The sequence below is a fragment of the Xiphophorus couchianus genome, chromosome 7 (assembly GCF_001444195.1).
Source record: "Xiphophorus couchianus chromosome 7, X_couchianus-1.0, whole genome shotgun sequence".
In the NCBI taxonomy this organism is placed as follows: domain Eukaryota; kingdom Metazoa; phylum Chordata; class Actinopteri; order Cyprinodontiformes; family Poeciliidae; genus Xiphophorus; species Xiphophorus couchianus.
The window spans coordinates 34,765,377-34,783,827 of NC_040234.1; the positions used below are offsets into that span (position 1 = coordinate 34,765,377).

Here is an 18,451-nt window from a genome sequence, read left to right on the forward strand (position 1 = left end):
GCAACTGATCATCTCTCAGAGAGTTGGTGTGTGGTTCACTTTATTTTAAAGTTAAATAAAGCAAAACACGTCGAATTCCACAGCACATCTACATGTTAGATCTGTCATAGTCAAGCTAGCTGACCTACTTTCTATTTTCTCAATATATAAGATAAGATAAATCTTTATTGTCATTGTCACAATAAAGATTTATCTTATCTTATATATTTTTAAATTTAAAACCTTTTACTGACTTGTGTTTCCAGGAAGTCCCGTTTGATGCCTTGCGCTACATGACTGGAGAGTGTAACTACGGAGGACGCGTCACAGACGACTGGGACAGACGAACTCTGCGCACCATCCTTTCCATCTTCTACACGACACAACTAATCGATAACCCCGACTACATGTTTGACTCCAGCGGGCTTTACTACGTGCCACCAGATGGCGATGTAAGTCAGACCCACTTCGTACCTCCGTCTGGTTCTGTTGACTCAGTTGTTAGCATCATCGTTTCAGAGTCTGTCTGAATGCTGATAATGTTTTAATGCCGATGTGTTAATAGCTGAAGTATTTGATTATTTGAAAAACTGATATCAAAATATAACTTTTTAAATTGCTCCATAATCCTCATTTTAGCGCAGACTGTTTTAAATGTAGGTGTTCTCAGAGAATTACAACTTTATTGTCAGATTTTTTACGACTTTTTTTTCGTAATAATACAACTTTATTCTTACATTTTTAAGGTTTTATTCTTGGAATTTTAAAAAATTTATTCTTGTATTTTCACAACTTTATTCTATTAATTTTACAAATTTATTTTTTGCAACTTTTTCCTTGTAATTTAAAGACTGTTTTATTGTAATTACAAAAACAAAACGATCTTAGCCTTAGCGTAATGGTCTGTTGTTCAGCTCCTTCCTGACAATAACTCCTCTAATATTTCATATGTTTTATAGAAAAAGATAATTCAGTAAAGTAACAGATTAAGGATGTAACTTGATTTTGTAACATTTTTTTACCCTATATCACATTTGTTTATATTTCTATTAAATTGTGAAGGTTAAATGACTAAATTAAAGGTGGATTTTGTTGTTTTTACATTTATAAAACCTTGCATTTTGCTGAATTTTTGGATCCCAGTTTGAAGCATGTTAGAAAGCCAGTTAATGACCATCGGGTAAGCGGCGCTTCAGGCTGCGCCGGCGCTTTAAAAACTCCATAAACTCTGGAGTTCCCCAGCACCCGCAGTCCCTGACCCAGAGTTCGCTCTAACTGTTGATGAGCTACCTTTAAAAAGTCATCAGCAGATAAAATGTGTGTAATAAGGCGCAGCAGGCGGCCGCTGTCACCGACTGCTGATGGATTTGTTAACGCAGCGCGTTCTGCGGCGAGCAGCATTTTATTTGGCATTTTGTTCCGCCGTACTTCACCCCCCTCTAATCACATCTTTTATTCATGAAGTCACATTTACATATTCATTAAAACAAATGCCAGCAATCTTTGGAGCACAGTTGTTTTTCAGTGAGGGTTATTACTGCAGATGTTTTCCGATGTTACGTTAAAAATGTCTAACCTCTCGCCCCCCGCCCCGCCGTCGTTTCTGCCGCAGTACAACAGCTACTTGGAGTTCACCAAGTCGCTTCCCCTCAACCCGTCGCCGGAGATTTTCGGCATGAACGCGAACGCGGACATCACCAAGGATCAGGCCGAGACGCAGCTGCTGTTTGACAGCATCCTGCTCACACAGGTAACGCCACGGCCCGCTGAGGGTCAGATCACCTAAACCAGTAGATCTAGAACTTTACAATACTAAGGAATAATAAGGAATTATTTACTTTAAAAAAGCTCATATTTCTTTCTGAAAAGTTACTTGTTAGATTTGTTTTATTTTAAGTGTAATAAGATATTTGCACCAAACTAGACCAAAAGTACTTGGTGAGATTCTGTGGTTTTGTAGTGTGATTATATAATAAAGGTCAAATTATATAGATCTTCTTTCTTTTTTATTCTGGCTGGAAATTCTTGGCAAAACTGGTCGAGTTGTGTTCAGGATTTAATTCATAGTTTATACTTTTTTTGATTAATCCGATTAATCGCCAATCATTTCCTCCCCTTTAGTTTCATTCCACTACATTAAAATAAACCTCATTAAACCAAACATAAATATTTCAGTTGACTTTTTCAGTATTTTTGGCTCTGGTGGTTCCTGTGATCCCACATCATGATACCGCAGCTCTGAACTCTTAAACCTTTCACTGCAAATCAAATCCAAAGATTTCACATCAACGCCTACTTCTAGATGAAAGAGTCGCTGCTCCTCCTGTGCACTTCTAGCTGATTTATTTCTACATCCATGTGTTCAGACTCACAGCTGAGTGTGTGTTTGTATGTGTGTGTGTGTGTTTCTCAGCTCTGTCTATACAGTAGCAGCTTACTTCCAAAGCGTCAGACTTTTTTTGGTTGCAACAGATAAATAGACAATTATCTCCAGACACACCGCGACTCCCACATTAAAAGTTAAATTTAGAGCTCCACAGACTCCGGGATTTATTCCTATTAATATTATTCAGCAAGATTAATATTGGCGTCAGTCATGTGTGGACTTCATTAGCATCTAATACGCTCTCATCAGTCTCAATGATCGATAAACAGCGACGCACTTAAAGCGGAATGAGGTAGCTATTTGTCATTCTGCTACTGTAACGCGGCCGCCATTAGCCGGTGATTATCCATTACCGCTGGCTGAACATCGTGTAGGTGAATGGATAAGACGAAAAGCGGAAGAATCGCAGATTAGAGTGAATAATTATCAGCTTGAATGAGCTTCAGAACGGCTGACGAGAGTGTGTCAAATTGGTGTGTGGGAGAAATTGGACAGAAAATGTGAAGCCGTTCTGCTCCGACTTCCGTCTGTAAATATAGAAAATAAAGTTAAAATTAGGAAGAATCTCATAATATATCTGTTTTAGGATGCAAACAATTAATCAATTTATTATTAGATTAAAATTTCTTTAAATTGATTAACTAATAACGTCTTCTTGCACTAAGGGTGACCAAAAGTGCGGCCCAGGGGCCGTTTGTGGCCTTTAGACTGATTTAGCCGGGCCCTCAGCTGCAATTCAAAAATGATACAAAAGGAAAAATTACCCCAGATATAATTTTCTAACAATGGAAAATGTAAAGAATAACACAAAGTGTTTTTATAACCAAGCTTTAACAAAAGGTAGAACCAAGTTCAACCAGAGATTTATACTGGAAAGACAACTTTGATTCAAATCAGCTTTGATTTAATTCACTAAACTAAATGTAGCATGCGTTTTGAAAAGAAATTGACCCAAATCCTGTACATATTACTGAAAATAAATTTGTTCAATTGAGCCCAAGAAAAACTAAAACCTAAACGTTTTTCTTTAAATACAGCAAACGCCCAAAATTTGCTAAACTTGGAATTTATCAACTTTTGAAACTCAAAAAAATTCCAAAAGTCGATTTAAAAAAAATATTTTTTCTAGAAAATTTCAGAGATTAATCTAAAAATTTCTAGTAAATTTTTAACTTTTCCCAACTGAGAAATTTCCTAGTTTTTTTTTTTCCAGAACATTTCTGAATTTCAGAAAATGTATTCCTTTTTTAAATATACAATGGCCTTAATACGCCGCCTAAAAAATCCATTTAAAATCTTTGATCTACAATAAATATCTATTTAGTAAATTTTATAAAATCGGAGTTCTTTACTGCTTGTTGGTTTAGAGAAGGTCTAACCTTAGACCTTCTGTCAAAGGCGGAACAGAAACCGTAGACCTGCAGTGCTGTAGTTTGGCCGCCACTTTTAAAGCTCGTCTTAAAACCCATCTATTTTATTTGGCTTTCAACTCTAGCGGGATCTAGTTTTAAATTGTATGTTTTTTGTTTTTAAACTGTAAGTTTTTATTTTAATGCTTTTTTATTGTTATGTTGTGTTTTGGTGTACAGCACTTTGTATCAGCTGTGGTTGTTTTAAAGTGCTTTATAAATGAAGTTGGTATGGTATGGTATCCAGCATGGGGCGCCGCTGCTCATCCTTAAGCGGAGCCAGAAACAAAGATGGCGGAGAGATTCTTGAATGGTAAAGAGTAACGGTCCAAAATGAGTCCGGTTTGGGATGCAAAAAACCGCACTTTATGCGGTTCTGTTTAGAAATATAAACATTCAACAAAGTGCTGAAGTTTTACCTGAATAACGCGTCATTTAGCTGTGATACGTAGCGGAGCAGCATCAACTTTATCAACCGAAAATTACCGATGTGCTACGAAGGTGAGGATTACAAAAAAACTAATGATGGGGGAATAAAAACCGGCAGATTTTGAACGAGTAAAGTTTTAATATTACTTCAAAACCAACCACAGACAATATTTCAGTATTAATATCTTTCTGCTTGTTTCACATATTTTATTTTTCTGTTCAGCAGCTTAAGAGGTTCCTGTTATATTTTCTGTTTATTCAATCAGTTTTTAGTACAGCTGACACAAAATAATGTTGAAATGTGATGATTTTTCTTAAATTCAGCATATTATGAAAAATGTAACTCTTTATATTATGGAAAGACTGCCAGCCTTTATCTATTGCAATAAGTAATAAGTCAATTAATCATACGAGAAATTAAAACAAGTTAAATTCCATTTGTATGATTTATTGTTTTTCTCTTCTCTCTCTTTCTATCAAAAACTGGATGACAAAAGCCTTCAGTTTGGTGCTTTGGTCTCAACAAGTCCTTTTATTTAAGGACAATTGTTTACAGAGTCTTCATAATTCATTTTATTTATTGTCTCTTTTGTTTTCTTTCTTTCTTTTTTGCGATATTTAAAATGTGTTCCAGTTCCAGTGTTAAATGTTCATTAGAATTTAAAGGTTATTGTTCTTAGAAAAAGTAATTTTTTTCATGATAATACCATTAAAACATTTGAAAATGGTCTAGAAACTAGAATAAAAATAACTTCTGGGACAATTTATTGTCCTGCAAAGGTGATTATTTCTTGATACAAAACAAAAGTCAGGTTTTTAAGAAAATAGCCGCTTAGCAATAAGATGAATCAATTTTAGATTAACTCATTAATCAATAACTTGCATCCCCAGTCTGTTTCTTTTTGAGATGTCTTAGATTAAATCAATCATCACTGTGATGAAATAGAAGTTAGACCTTGGAGTATTTGAAGAGAAATGCATGGTGTGACACAGGAGAAGCGAAAAATGATCATTTTTCCCAGGAAGCTGTCATTTTTAATGAGACGCCTCCTTGTTCTGATCGCTGCTCTGTGTCTCTGATCAGTCGCGCTCCGGAGGCGGAGACGCCAAATCCACAGACGACATGGTGTTTGAAGTGGCAGCCGACATCCTGAGCAAGCTGCCTCCGGACTTCGACCTGGAGGCGGCGCTGCGGAGCTACCCCACCAGCTACAAGCAGAGCATGAACACCGTGCTGGTGCAGGAGATGGGCCGCTTCAACAACCTGCTCTGCACCATCCGGAGCTCCTGCATCAACATCCAGAAGGCCATAAAGGTACACAGCACTCCAGCTTATTGCTGTGGAAATCTTTCAAGTGTGGATACAAGCATGAAAATTAGCTTGGTCACTCCTCAGGTCGCATGTTATTCATATTTCCCATTAGCCACGTGGATTCCAGGATGACTTTTGCCATTTTGACCCTTTTAAGCCAATTATTGTCATGAAATGTTACCCATTAGCATGGCTGTGTGACATGTTGATCTCTTTAAAGTGATAATATGAAGCAAAAACTGAAACTGAGGACTTTGTGGTTTGCGAGTCTCACACCCGTTGTCAACTGGAAGGAGATGAAGCTGTGACACAGACTGGTTGGCAGCTATCTTAATGGTTAGCATTAGCATAGCTAAGATTTTTGTTGATCAAATTAGGGGAACGTTATGGTTAGCTGTGCCCAATGCTGCAGATTTTAGTACAAACATACTCCATTACAGCCATCGCAGTCATTTTTAAAACGTTAGTAGTTAGCATTAGCTTCTGCTAATATTTTTATTTGTTCAACTGTTTAGCATTAGCATAGCTAAGATTCTTGTTGTCCGTATAAACAGTGGCTCCAAATATTACGTCTTATTGATTTTAAATTTGTGAACCACTAAGCTAACATTTTCTCATTATTTCAACACTTCTGCTGAAAATCAGATTCTGTAAACACATTCAATCATCTACAATCAGTTTCAGTTGAAGTCAGCAGTGGCAGCTAGTGAAGGAGAAATCGCATTTTATTAGTAATTATTTACAGTTTAACTGTTTAGATTAAAGAAATGTGATTTTTGCTGCAGTTTTGTACGCTTAGTTTGCTGATTAAGACAGATGCTACAAAGACATTGGACCTCCCTGAAAAGCTTATTAATGTCTAATAAACAGAAAGCAGAGTCTCCATGTGCGCCGCTCTGTAAATAATAAGCAACATCTGTCCTGTTGGGAATGAAAGGTGAACAAACGTCATCAGGTTTGCTTGTTTGTCCTATTATGTTGTGATTCTGGTTCAACTTCTGCATTAACTATTGTGTGAATACTTCAGCATCTGTGATTATAATCAGCATATTGTTCAGAAATAAGTTAGAACTGACAGCTGCTCCAATGCTTAATTAATTTAGCGGATCCGTCATTTTAATCAGGCCTTTTGTTTGCTTTCAAAATGTCTCTGAAAGCCAAAAGCTACGAAATAAAGATTTGAACAGAGGATGCTTTAGACATCAGAGTTATGCTATTAAACGAGCCGACAGAAAGTCATCAGTGGGTTTTTCTGTCATCTCTCTTTGCCTTGTTATTTACACTACATATGAGCATGTTTATCATATAGCGTGCTTTTCATATTTAAATATGAAAAGCTACTTTTGTATTTACAGAGCAAACATGTTGAAGTGAAGCAGGAAACCTGATCTGGTTAGATGTCTAATAACAAGTTGCTCCTCAACCACAAGCTTTATTTTTTTAGCCGTTAGTGAGTTTTTGCCGTCATTCTGGCTAATATTGGGTTGGACTCTTCACTGGGAGAGTTCAGTTCATTTCCAACAGGATTAAGGTTGGAACATACAGAAGCTAAATTATACTTCATTTATCCTAAAATATAATTATGAAACTTTAGCTGCAAATTCCTCTATAGAAATAACATTTTTATCCAAAAGCTAATAAAATTAAAAAGCATTCAAGCTAAAAAATTACAAGGGTGACCAACTGCAATCCTTTAGAGCACAGGTGTCAAACTCCAGTCCTCAAGGGCCGGTGTCCTGCAACTTTTAGTTGTGCCTTTGCTTCACCACACCTGAATGGAATAATTAGGTCATTAAGGCTCTGGAGAACTGATCTACACAAGGAGGAGGTCATTAAGTCATTTCATTCCAGTGTTTTGTACCTGTGGCACTTATAAAAACTGCAGGACACCGGCCCTTGAGGACTGGAGTTTGACACCCCTGCTTTAGAGTCCTGCATGTCTCAGCTTTATCCAACACTGGCAATCCAAATACTGAATTTCTTCTTTAATGTATCAGGTTCTGCAAGTTATCCATTGATCTGATTGAGGCGTGTTTATCAGATCACCTGGTAAAAACATCTAAAACATGTAGGACCCAGACTCTTCAGGCCTGAAGTTGTCCACCACTGATGTATCGGAGGAAAACTCATGAATGATGAGAACTCCACAAAAACAGACAAATATGAAACAAATGCAACACAAAAACACTGCAAACAAAGAAAATGCTGCAGTTTATTCATTTATTGCAGATTATTTTGTGGAAGCTAATGCTAAACGCTACACCAAGATAGCATGTAGTGGAAACACTGAAGTGCTACAACAACATAGTATTTAGCAGAAACTAACTCTAAAGTGTTACAGCAACATTTTATTTAATTGAATACTATGTTGCTGTAGACTGGTTGGGCGAACTCCCATGCACCCTCCAGGACCCTGCTGAGGGTGTAGAGCTGGTCCAGTGTTCCACGACCAGGACGAAAACCACACTGCTCTTCCTGAATCCGAGGTTCGACTATCCGACGGACCCTCCTCTCCAGGACCCCTGAATAGACCTTGCTAGGGAGGCTTAAGAGTGTGACCCCTCTATAATTGGAGCACACCCTCCGGTCCCCCTTTTTGAACAGGGGGACCACCACCCCAGTCTGCCAATCCAGGGGAACTGCCCCCGATGTCCATGCGATATTGCAGAGTCGCGTCAACCAACACAACCCTACAACATCCAGAGCCTTAAGGAACTCCGGGCGGATCTCATCCACCCCCGGGGCCTTGCCACCGAGGAGCTTTTTAACCACCTCGGCGACCTCGCCCCCAGAGATTGGAGAGCCCAACCCAGAGTCCCCAGGCTCCGCTTCCTCAGTGGAAGGCATGTTGGTGGGATTGAGGAGGTCTTCGAAGTACTCTGCCCACCGGCCCACAACGTCCCGAGTAGAGGTCAGCAGCACACCATCCCCACTATAAACAGTGTTGGTGCTGCACCGCTTCCCCCCCCTGAGACGCCGGATGGTGGACCAGAATCGCCTCGAAGCCGTGCGGAAGTCTTTCTCCATGGCCTCTCCAAACTCCTCCCACGCCCGAGTTTTTGCCTCAGCAACCGCCCGAGCCGCATGCCGCTTCGCCCGCCGGTACCCATCAGCTGCTTCCGGAGTCCCACAGGCCAAAAAGGCTCGATAGGACTCCTTCTTCAGCCTGACGGCATCCCTCACCGGAGGTGTCCACCAACGGGTTCGAGGGTTGCCGCCGCGACAGGCACCGACAACCTTGCGGCCACAGCTCCGATCGGCTGCCTCGACAATGGAGGCACGGAACACGGTCCACTCAGACTCCATGTCCCCCACCTCCCCCGGGACGTGTTTGAAGTTTTGCCGGAGATGGGAGTTAAAGCTCCGTCTCACAGGGGATTCCGCCAGACGTTCCCAGCAGACCCTCACAACACGTTTGGGCCTGCCAGGTCTGACCGGCTTTCGCCCCCACCACCGGAGCCAACTCACCACCAGGTAGTGGTCAGTGGACAGCTCCGCACCTCTCTTCACCCGAGTGTCCAAGACATACGGCCGCAGATCCGATGAAATGATGACAAAGTCGATCATCGAACTGCGGCCTAGGGTGTCCTGGTGCCAAGTGCACATATGGACACCCTTATGCTTGAACATGGTGTTCGTTATGGACAATCCATGGCGAGCACAGAAGTCCAGCAACAGAACACCGCTCGAGTTCAGGTCGGGTGGGCCGTTCCTCCCAACCACGCCCCTCCAGGTCTCACTGTCGTTGCCCACGTGAGCGTTGAAGTCCCCCAGCAGAACAAGGGAGTCCCCAGGAGGAGCACTCTCCAGTACCCCCTCTAAGGACTCCAAAAAGGGTGGGTAATCTGAACTGTCGTTCGGCCCGTAAGCACAAACGACAGTCAGAACCCGTCCCCCCACCCGTAGGCGGAGGGATGCTACCCTCTCGTTCACCGGGGTAAACCCCAACGTACAGGCGCTGAGATGGGGAGTGGACTTGGAGAAGACGTTCGACCGTGTCCCTCGGGGAGCCCTGTGGGGGGTTCTCCGGGAGTATGGGGTACCGGGCCCTTTGATACGGGCTGTCAGGTCCCTGTATGACCGGTGTCAGAGTCTGGTCCGCATTGCCGGCAGTAAGTCGGGCTCGTTTCCGGTGAGAGTTGGACTCACCGATTCTGTTCATCACTTTCATGGACAGAATTTCTAGGCGCAGCCAAGGTGTTGAGGGGATCCGATTTGGTGGCCTTAGGATCTCATCTCTGCTTTTCGCAGACGATGTGGTCCTTTTGGCTTCATCAGATCGTGATCTGCAGCTCTCGCTGGATCGGTTCGCAGCCGAGTGTGAAGCGGCCGGGATGGGGATCAGTGCCTCCAAATCCGAGGCCATGGTCTTGAGCCGGAAAAGGGTAGAGTGCCTTCTCCGGGTCAGGGGGGGTGTCCTGCCCCAAGTGGAGGAGTTTAAGTATCTCGGGATCTTGTTCACGAATGGGGGAAGAAGGGAGCGGGAGATCGACAGGCGGATTGGCGCAGCGTCTGCTGTCAAGCGGGCGCTGTACCGGTCCGTCGTGGTGAAGAGAGAGCTGAGCCAAAAAGCGAAGCTCTCGATTTACCGGTCGATCTACGTTCCCACCCTCATCTATGGTCATGAGCTTTGGGTCATGACCGAAAGAACGAGATCGCGGATACAAGCGGCCGAAATGGGTTTTCTCCGTAGGGGGGCTGGGCTCTCCCTTAGAGATAGGGTGAGAAGCTCAGTCATCCGGGAGGGACTCAGAGTAGAGCCGCTGCTCCTTCACATCGAGAGGAGCCAGTTGAGGTGGCTCGGGCATCTGGTCAGGATGCCTCCTGGACGCCTCCCTGGTGAGGTGTTCCGGGCACGTCCCACCAGGAGGAGGCCCCGGGGAAGACCCAGGACACGCTGGAGGGACTATGTCTCTCGGCTGGCCTGGGAACGCCTCGGGATTCCCCCGGAGGAGCTAGCAGAAGTGGCTGGGGAGAGGGAAGTCTGGGCCTCCCTTCTGAAGCTGCTACCCCCGCGACCCGACCTCGGATAAGCGGAAGAAGATGGATGGATGGATGGATGGATGTTGCTGTAGCACATAGTATACAAAATGTCGGTACACCAACATTGTGTTTAGCGGACGATAACACTGAACCGCTACAGCAACATTGTATGCATGGGAGGCTAATGCTAAAAGGTACATCAACATAGGATTTAGTGGAGGCTAATGCTATAGCGTTGAATACGACCACATCAATCACACAACATGTGTTGTAACGTAGTACATCGTTCTCAACTGGGTCAAATTTGTTAGTTCGTACCTACCTGAACGGTTGGGCTTGACCTTTCACCCCTGGTTTCAGTTTTATATTTATTGATTATCGCTAACTTTGTTGCAGATTTTGCCTAACTGACCACAGTAGGGTTTCGGTCAGAAACATTTAAATCTCTTTACTGTAGATCTACAGCAGTGCATTAACCTTTTTGGAGAGGAAATGGAACGCCAAAATAAGAGCATGAACATAAACGTCTAATCACTTGAAGAATTCTTAACCAAAACTTCAACACATATGTTGAACTTTATTTAACTGAAAGTTTACTAAATACCAAAGTAAATTATTGTGTTAGAATTTATCTGGAAAACATGAATCTGGGGGAAGCTACAAAAGTTAGCAAAGATGCTGCCACGCTAAGAGAAACATTAGCTCTGCTGCTAGTTTATTAGTAGCTCCACAGCAGAACCGTATGTGTGTGTGTGTGTGTGTCGTCCTGCAGGGTCTGGTGGTGATGTCAGCAGAGCTGGAGGAAGTCGTGAACAGCATCTTGAAAGGTAAAATTCCCGGCATGTGGATGAACAAGTCGTACCCCAGCCTGAAGCCACTAGGCGGCTACGTCAACGACTTCCTCCAGAGACTCAAGTTCTTACAGGTGCCTGAAAGCTCAACAACTATTTCTGTTAACAGGAGGAATATTTTTTATAGAGTTGTGATATCAGCATAAACAGATGACCCCGGGGCATCAGCAGAGGCAAAACATTTTCTCTGTGTTAATAATGAATGAGGAACAGCAGTGTGAGGCGTTTGTACTCGACTCTGGGAATAATGTTGTTTCATATTTACTGTAGAGCTTCTTCTGATGCATGATAATGAAATTTTTCACATGCAGATACAAGAACATACCTTGGTTCAGATGTTCACCAAAACAAAAAGAAAATATTAGCCACTGAAAAATTCAAGATGGCCACCATTTTTCAAGATGGACGTCAAGGAAGATTTATTTTTACGCCAAATTTGCCCATTTTTATCACACATGAATACTTTTAAAGTCAAATCATGCATGACTGGACAAATAGAAATCATATTTACTGGTGATGTTTGGGTTTTTTAAGATGGCCGCCGTGGTTGTAATGAAGACTCTATGGTTGCATCCAGTGGTGGGCACAACTAGCCAAAATGTTCCACTAATTTTGTAAACAAGAATCTTAGCTCTGCTAATGCTAAACCGCTAACCGTATAAAAAAAGGTGTCTTCAGACGACTGTCGCTCGTTCTGTCACACATCTTCATCTGAATCCAGTTATCGACTGGTGTGAGATTCAAAAGCAGATTTTACTACATCTTGTTTCTTTAAAAACAAAGATCATAGTTGAAAACATACAATGTGACATAAAGTTCAACCAAGTCATGAAAACAGGGAACATTTTATTGCAATAACTGATTTAAAAGGGTCAAAAAACGGCCATCATACTTAAATTCATAATGGGAATAATGAAAAAACGTTTTGTGTTTGTATCCAGACGGGAAATTATTTTTACAGTAAAATGCTGCACTAAGCTGAACCTGCTTAAGGATGCAACACATGAGCCGTTATGAAAGAGGGGAATGTACCATTCAGGAAGCCACATGACCAGGAATGAGCCGGTTCATCGCTTCATTCCCACAGCAGAAATCCTCCCTGCTTCCATCTGGGACCGTTACGCTGAAAGGATTCCTGTGTGTGTTAGCTAACAGGAATGTCTGCGTGACTCCTGACCCGCTGAACTGCAGAGTCACGAGTTCCTTACCTCGAACAGAACCGCTGCTGCTGCCGCCGTCGGGGGGACAATGAGGGAGATCAGGATCTGATGCCTCAGCTGAGCGGGGTCAGAAGTTTACATACGCCTTCGCTTGGGTGAAAGGCTGGACAAATGTGTCCGAAGATCAAGATAAACTTACTGATTATTTACAGAACAGCTGAATAAAATTGATTTAGAGCTGCAAATATTACCCGACCATTTGAAGAACAAATGTTTTTATAAATATCTACTACAGAAAATCTGTTTTTAAATAATAATTATTTTATTCCTATTTTTAGGCTTTAAAGTAAAGAAGAAAAAATGTTTTCACAAAGATGTTATTTGCACAGTTTCCAGTTTAATGACAAAAAATAAAAGTACTTTCAGTGTAATTTCATTGTGGAGTTAAATGTGGTTTAATTGAAATTAATTTTTATATGTAGTTTTAAAATTTTGTTTCTTTATTGTTTTTAATCAAAGCTATTAAACTTCTTTGTGGAGGGTAAAGGTCAATATACATCTGAATAGATGCCTGGTCAGAACATCTGATAGAATATTCAATATTTGAAATATTCACTGAAGTCCGATCCAGAACCGCACAGCATTCTGGGAGATGTAGGCAGAAGAAAGACGTTAGATGGTCACAGCTAGCTTAGAAAAGTTGGTGGAATCAACTAACTCTTTCTCCCTCTTAAGTTTGGTTGCCTGGCAACAAGCTGTTGAGTAACTGGCGCAGCAGCAGTTTCAAGTTTCCTCACAGAGCCTCATAACGGCTAAAAAATGAAAAACGCTGTGAAGAGAAAACTGGAGAAAGCAGTAAATGTTACACCAACAGTTTCAGTATTTAAACATTTTTTTAAATTGAATCAATAATAATCGATATCAACTGATATGAAACACTTAAACCGTCATGCCTTCTGCCTACTGCAGACTCAAGTTTTATCCTTAAATTAATTTATCAGTTAAACCAAATTACATTATTGAGAACAGATTTTGAGTATTTAATCTTAAATACAAATCTAATGCAGAGAAAGCTGTAATCTCTTAGCAGTTTGTTAATAAGTATTTTTAATTAAACATTCTGCCACAGCCTTTGATCTCGATGCGGCCTGAAATGAAAATGATTTTCGTCGCCCCTGAACTGGGCGGTTAAACCCTGAGCAGTGCTGATCGGTGAGTCCATCCAACGTGTAACTGCGTTTCCTCTCCTTGTTTCTCAGGACTGGTATGATCATGGTACGCCTCCTGTTTTCTGGATTTCCGGGTTCTACTTCACCCAGGCCTTCCTCACCGGCAGCCAGCAGAACTATGCCAGGAAACACACGATTCCCATCGACCTGCTGGGCTTCGACTTCCAGGTCCTGGACGACAGTCAATACACCAACCCCCCAGAGGACGGTAGGACGGCTAGACGCAGGCTGAAGGCCTCCGCAAAGCTGCAACTTTTACAAAAAATATTCTTAAGCTGCCACCGTGTAATGAGACGGGTCACCCGTGAAAAGTTTTTGCTCCTCTGCCTTCTCCCAATGCTCCCAAAGCTAACTAGAAACAACCAATCAGAACCAGGAGGCGGGCCTTAGAGCTGTCAATCACCCTCCTGTAGCACTGCTAGGATAGCCTGTGATGAATGCTCAGTCTAGTTAGCATGGCCACCAATGATGACAGATGATTATTGTCCATCAATAATTAGATTTTTTTTGGAATTGATCTTTTTAGACTGGCGTGAAAAAGTCACACCTGGGTAAACAATGTGGATTTAGGTCACATTTTCCTGCTGTGTGAACGTAGAATCTGATCTGATCTGATGTCAGGTGTTTACGTCCACGGTCTGTTTCTCGACGGCGCTCGCTGGAACAGGGACACCAACCTTTTGGCAGAGTCCTTCCCCAAAGTGCTGCACGACTCCATGCCAGTGGTGAGGAGCTCACACACACACACACACACACACACACACACACACACACACACACACACACACACACACACACACCTGAATCCGAGTTAAGGTTGCTGAGGTTCTGCAGATCAACAAACTTCTGAATTTATCACACCGGTTTGCAAAGAATGCTCTTAGCAATTGTCATCTTGTGTTGTCGCCGCGTTGTGGTCGTGTTGTTAGCAGCGTGTTTTCACCGGGTGGCGTTCAGGCCCTCCAGGTTCACGTGATTCTACAACCTCAGACGTTCACAGAAAATCAACATTACCTCACATTTTTTCCTGCTAATTCATGTTTGAGTTTATTGCATATTTTCCAGGTTTAGGTTATGCTCAATTAGTTTTAGGTTTGACATTAAAATTATTTTCTGTATTTTTGTTTGTCAAAAAAGCCACATTTTGTTGATCATGATGAAGTTGGAAATGGAGTTTGTTGTAAGATTGGTAGTGGGAAATATAACTGTGGTTGGTGATACGGTTTGTTTAGGGTTAAAGCTTGTAAGGTGTTAGAATTTTACTGTGGGAAAAGTTTTTACACCCCAGGTGTTTCAGTGTTACTGAAAAGAAACGCTGAAACAAAAGCAGTTCAGCTTGACGTTGCATGAAGCTGCAGGATGGACGTCTATTTTTCTGCTGTTCTTAGTGTCCCTGGGTTCGGCGCCGAGTCTGGACCTGCAGCGCTGCGTCTCCTGATTCTCTACAGTTTGTCTCCCAGCCTGTGGGAAGCCGGCCATCCCTTCGCGGTTCAGCCCGACATGGATCATCAGAGCGGAAAGACGAAGCTTAGAACTTCTTCTTTCCTCTCTCTCCTTTCTCTGAATATGAATAATGCACCAGCCTCCCTTGTTAAATATTCAGGCATTTCAGGGCGTCTTATTAACAAGAACAGAACTTCATTAAAATGTGTTTATTATTTGTGCGGGTGAAAAAAAAAAAAGAGGAACAGAGACTTTGAAATGTAAATGTGCGCCAAGGCCCCCGCTCTGCACTGCTCAACAAACCACTTTTGTTTTACTCTCTTTAAGATGTTTTTTTTCTTCACTGGCCCAGTTTATCTCTTTTGCATAAGCAGAACTTCATAATAACTCCAGGGGGTTTGTGCTTTTACAAGTTCACGTCCCCAAAGTTTCAATTTGTTTGTGTTTGGATAACAAAGAGATTCAGGTTAGTCCCTGCTGCTCCGTCCAGACCCCGAGGTTCACTGAATTACCCCACCAGGCAAATACGACTGGAAATAAACCCCACATGGGGCACAAATTGCAGCGTGGTGTCACACTGAAATCAATTTCATCTGAAAGCACTGCAGTCTTAGATTTGTTACTCAAGTTTTGGCCGAATGTTCTTTGTAATTTAAGAACAAAATCCATGAATCTGTTTAGTTCGACGGCGTAAATTTTTGACTTTGCAGGCTCAGAAATTTCCACTTTTTTCTTGAAAATGTCTTAAATTAATCTCAAAATTTCAGGTTTTTGGCATAAATTTCTTAATTTTTTTTCTGCCTGCGATGGCGTCACACAGTCATAGTGAGAACTGCTGTAGATCTTTGGTTACATGCTAATGTTTATAGTCTAACAATTAGCCTAACTGTATAAAACTTTGTTAGCACCATTATGCTAACTCTATTCAACTCAACTTAAAGTGAAACATGTTGAGCTGTTACAAACTATAACTTGTAAACAACAGTTTAATTACCCCTTTTTCTCCATTATGAACGGCAGCATTTCTGTCACCAGATTTCAAGGCTAGCCGGTCCCCGCCCCCTTTAGCCACGCCCCTCGTTAGCGCACTCCTCACGTCTTCGTCTTCTGCTCTGTAGATGTGGCTGAAGCCCATGAAGCGAGTGGAGATTCCTGAGAGGATGTGCTACCTGTCTCCTGTCTACAAGACGAGCGAGCGGCGCGGCACTCTGTCCACCACCGGACACTCCACCAACTACGTCATCGCCATGACGCTGAACACCGACGTCCCCGCAGAGCACTGGATCAGACGAGGCGTCGCTCTGCTCTGCCAGCTCAACGCGTAGCTGCAGCTTTGTTTCAGTTCCAATGTGTAAATAAAAGTTGAATAAATCCAGTTAATCAGATCCATCTGGTCTTTGTCTTTATTGAAGACGGGATTCACAGTATCGACCCTTTGCAACTGTTAGTCACATTGAGGCGCCATGATGTCGGAAGTGAAGGACGGGAGTATTGCGATTATTTCCCCAAGTTGTTTTTGTCAATATATCCATGAAGTCAAGCTAATTTTTGTGAGAAAGTAGCAAACCTAGTTGGAAATGGCTAACTTAGAAACAAACCCAGACCGTCTCCCCATGGATGTGTTCAGTGTTCCCCCCACACCAGAGCAGACTTAAAAACGTACAAAAGTTAAGGAGTTGCTATGACAACAATAAACAAGCTTAGCACTAGCTCACCTCATTCCTATCTAACTTGTAAACAATACGAGTACAATTATTACTTGATTATTTTTGAGTTCTCTACTGACCTCTGTGTAAAACTAAGATAAATATCTTGGATATTTACTGTAGTACTTCCTGCCAAACTAGCTTAGCATATGTAGCTTTTATCTACTGGCTAAGACGGAGAGGTGCTGGTGCCTGTCTCGTTTTGGGCGAGAGGCGGGGTCACCCTAGACAGGTCGCCAGTCCATCACAGGGCAACTCTCACCTCAGAGTTTATACAGACCAATTAACCTGACAGTCATGTTTTTGGCCTGGCAGGAAGCCGGAGAGAAACCATCAAGCACAGGGAGAACGTGCAAACTCCAAACAGAAAGACGGCGGGCCGGGAATCGAAACCAGGACCTTCTTGCTGCAAGGCAACAGTGGGCTGCACCAATGTGCAACCCAGTAACAAAATCAAGCAAAAGAAATATGTAAAAGTATGGCATGCTTTTTTATTTGGCTTCTTTTATTCTGATATCACCAAATTATCAGAATAATTTCAAATTCAGAGAACAGCTGAGGAAGCTCAAGCCCAGGAAAGCAGCAGGGCCGGACCAGGTGTGTCCAAGGCTGCTGAAGACCTGCACTACTGAACTGGGAGAGCCACTACAGCGGATCTTCAACCTCAGCCTGCAGCTAAGGGAAGTGCCCACCCTCTGGAAGACATCCTGCATCGTCCCAGTGCCCAAGAAGAACAGGCCCAGCGAGCTGAATGACTTTCGGCCCGTGGCACTTACTTCACACCTGATGAAGACGTTGGAGCGGCTCTTCCTCGGCCTCCTCAGACCCCAGGTGGAACATGCCCAGGATCTCCTGCAATTCGCCTACCAGTCAGATGTTGGTGTGGAGGATGCCATCCTCTACCTGCTGCACCGGGCCCACTCCCACCTGGATAAGGGCAGCGGCACGGTGAGGATCCTATTTTTGGACTTCTCCAGTGCCTTTAATACAATCCAGCCCCTTCTGCTCCAGGATAAACTAAACAGCATGGGAGTAGACCCGCACCTGGTCAACTGGATCCATAGTTACCTCACCAACAGGCCGCAGTATGTCAAGCTGAAGGACACCGTGTCTGACACTGTGGTCAGCAACACAGGAGCCCCCCAGGGCACAGTGCTGGCCCCTCTTCTCTTCACCCTGTACTCCTCTGACTTCCACTACAACTCGGAGCTGTGTCACATACAGAAGTATGCTGATGACACAGCCATAGTCGGATGTATCAGGGACGACAGAGAGAAGGAGTATCGCTGTCTGGTGAGGGACTTTGCTCTCTGGTGCCACACAAACCACCTGGAACTCAACACCGCTAAGACGAAGGAGCTGGTTATAGACTTTGAGAGGTCCAGACCAAAGCCGAGACCAGTCACATTAGAGCAGGGGTGTCCAAAGTCGGTCCTGGAGGGCCGCCATCCTGTGTGTTTTAGTTCTCTCCCTGGTTTAACGCACCTGGATCCAATGATGGCTCATTAGAGGCCTTAGGAGAACATTGACAAGCTGAGAAGGTTGTTACTACAACCAGGGAGAG

The 18,451-nt window shown here is 42.8% G+C and overlaps 1 protein-coding gene across 3 annotated transcripts in view; it reads left to right on the forward strand.

The window, feature by feature from the left end:
- The window catches only part of dnah7 (dynein, axonemal, heavy chain 7), an 86,177-nt gene extending 69,611 nt beyond the window's left edge, over window positions 1–16,566 (forward strand). The window contains exons 59-65 of one of the 3 annotated variants that reach the window (XM_028024079.1): window positions 246–431; window positions 1,592–1,729; window positions 5,288–5,518; window positions 11,271–11,423; window positions 13,769–13,946; window positions 14,360–14,463; window positions 16,300–16,566. In XM_028024079.1, coding sequence (XP_027879880.1) covers window positions 246–431; window positions 1,592–1,729; window positions 5,288–5,518; window positions 11,271–11,423; window positions 13,769–13,946; window positions 14,360–14,463; window positions 16,300–16,506 — 1,197 coding nt within the window. In that variant the 3' untranslated portion in view covers window positions 16,507–16,566. Of the gene's footprint in view, window positions 1–245; window positions 432–1,591; window positions 1,730–5,287; window positions 5,519–11,270; window positions 11,424–13,768; window positions 13,947–14,359; window positions 14,464–16,299 lie in introns of those variants that run through there. The other 2 variants (XM_028024080.1, XM_028024081.1) reach the window with 2 other exon arrangements.
- The last annotated feature ends 1,885 nt before the right edge of the window (window positions 16,567–18,451 follow it).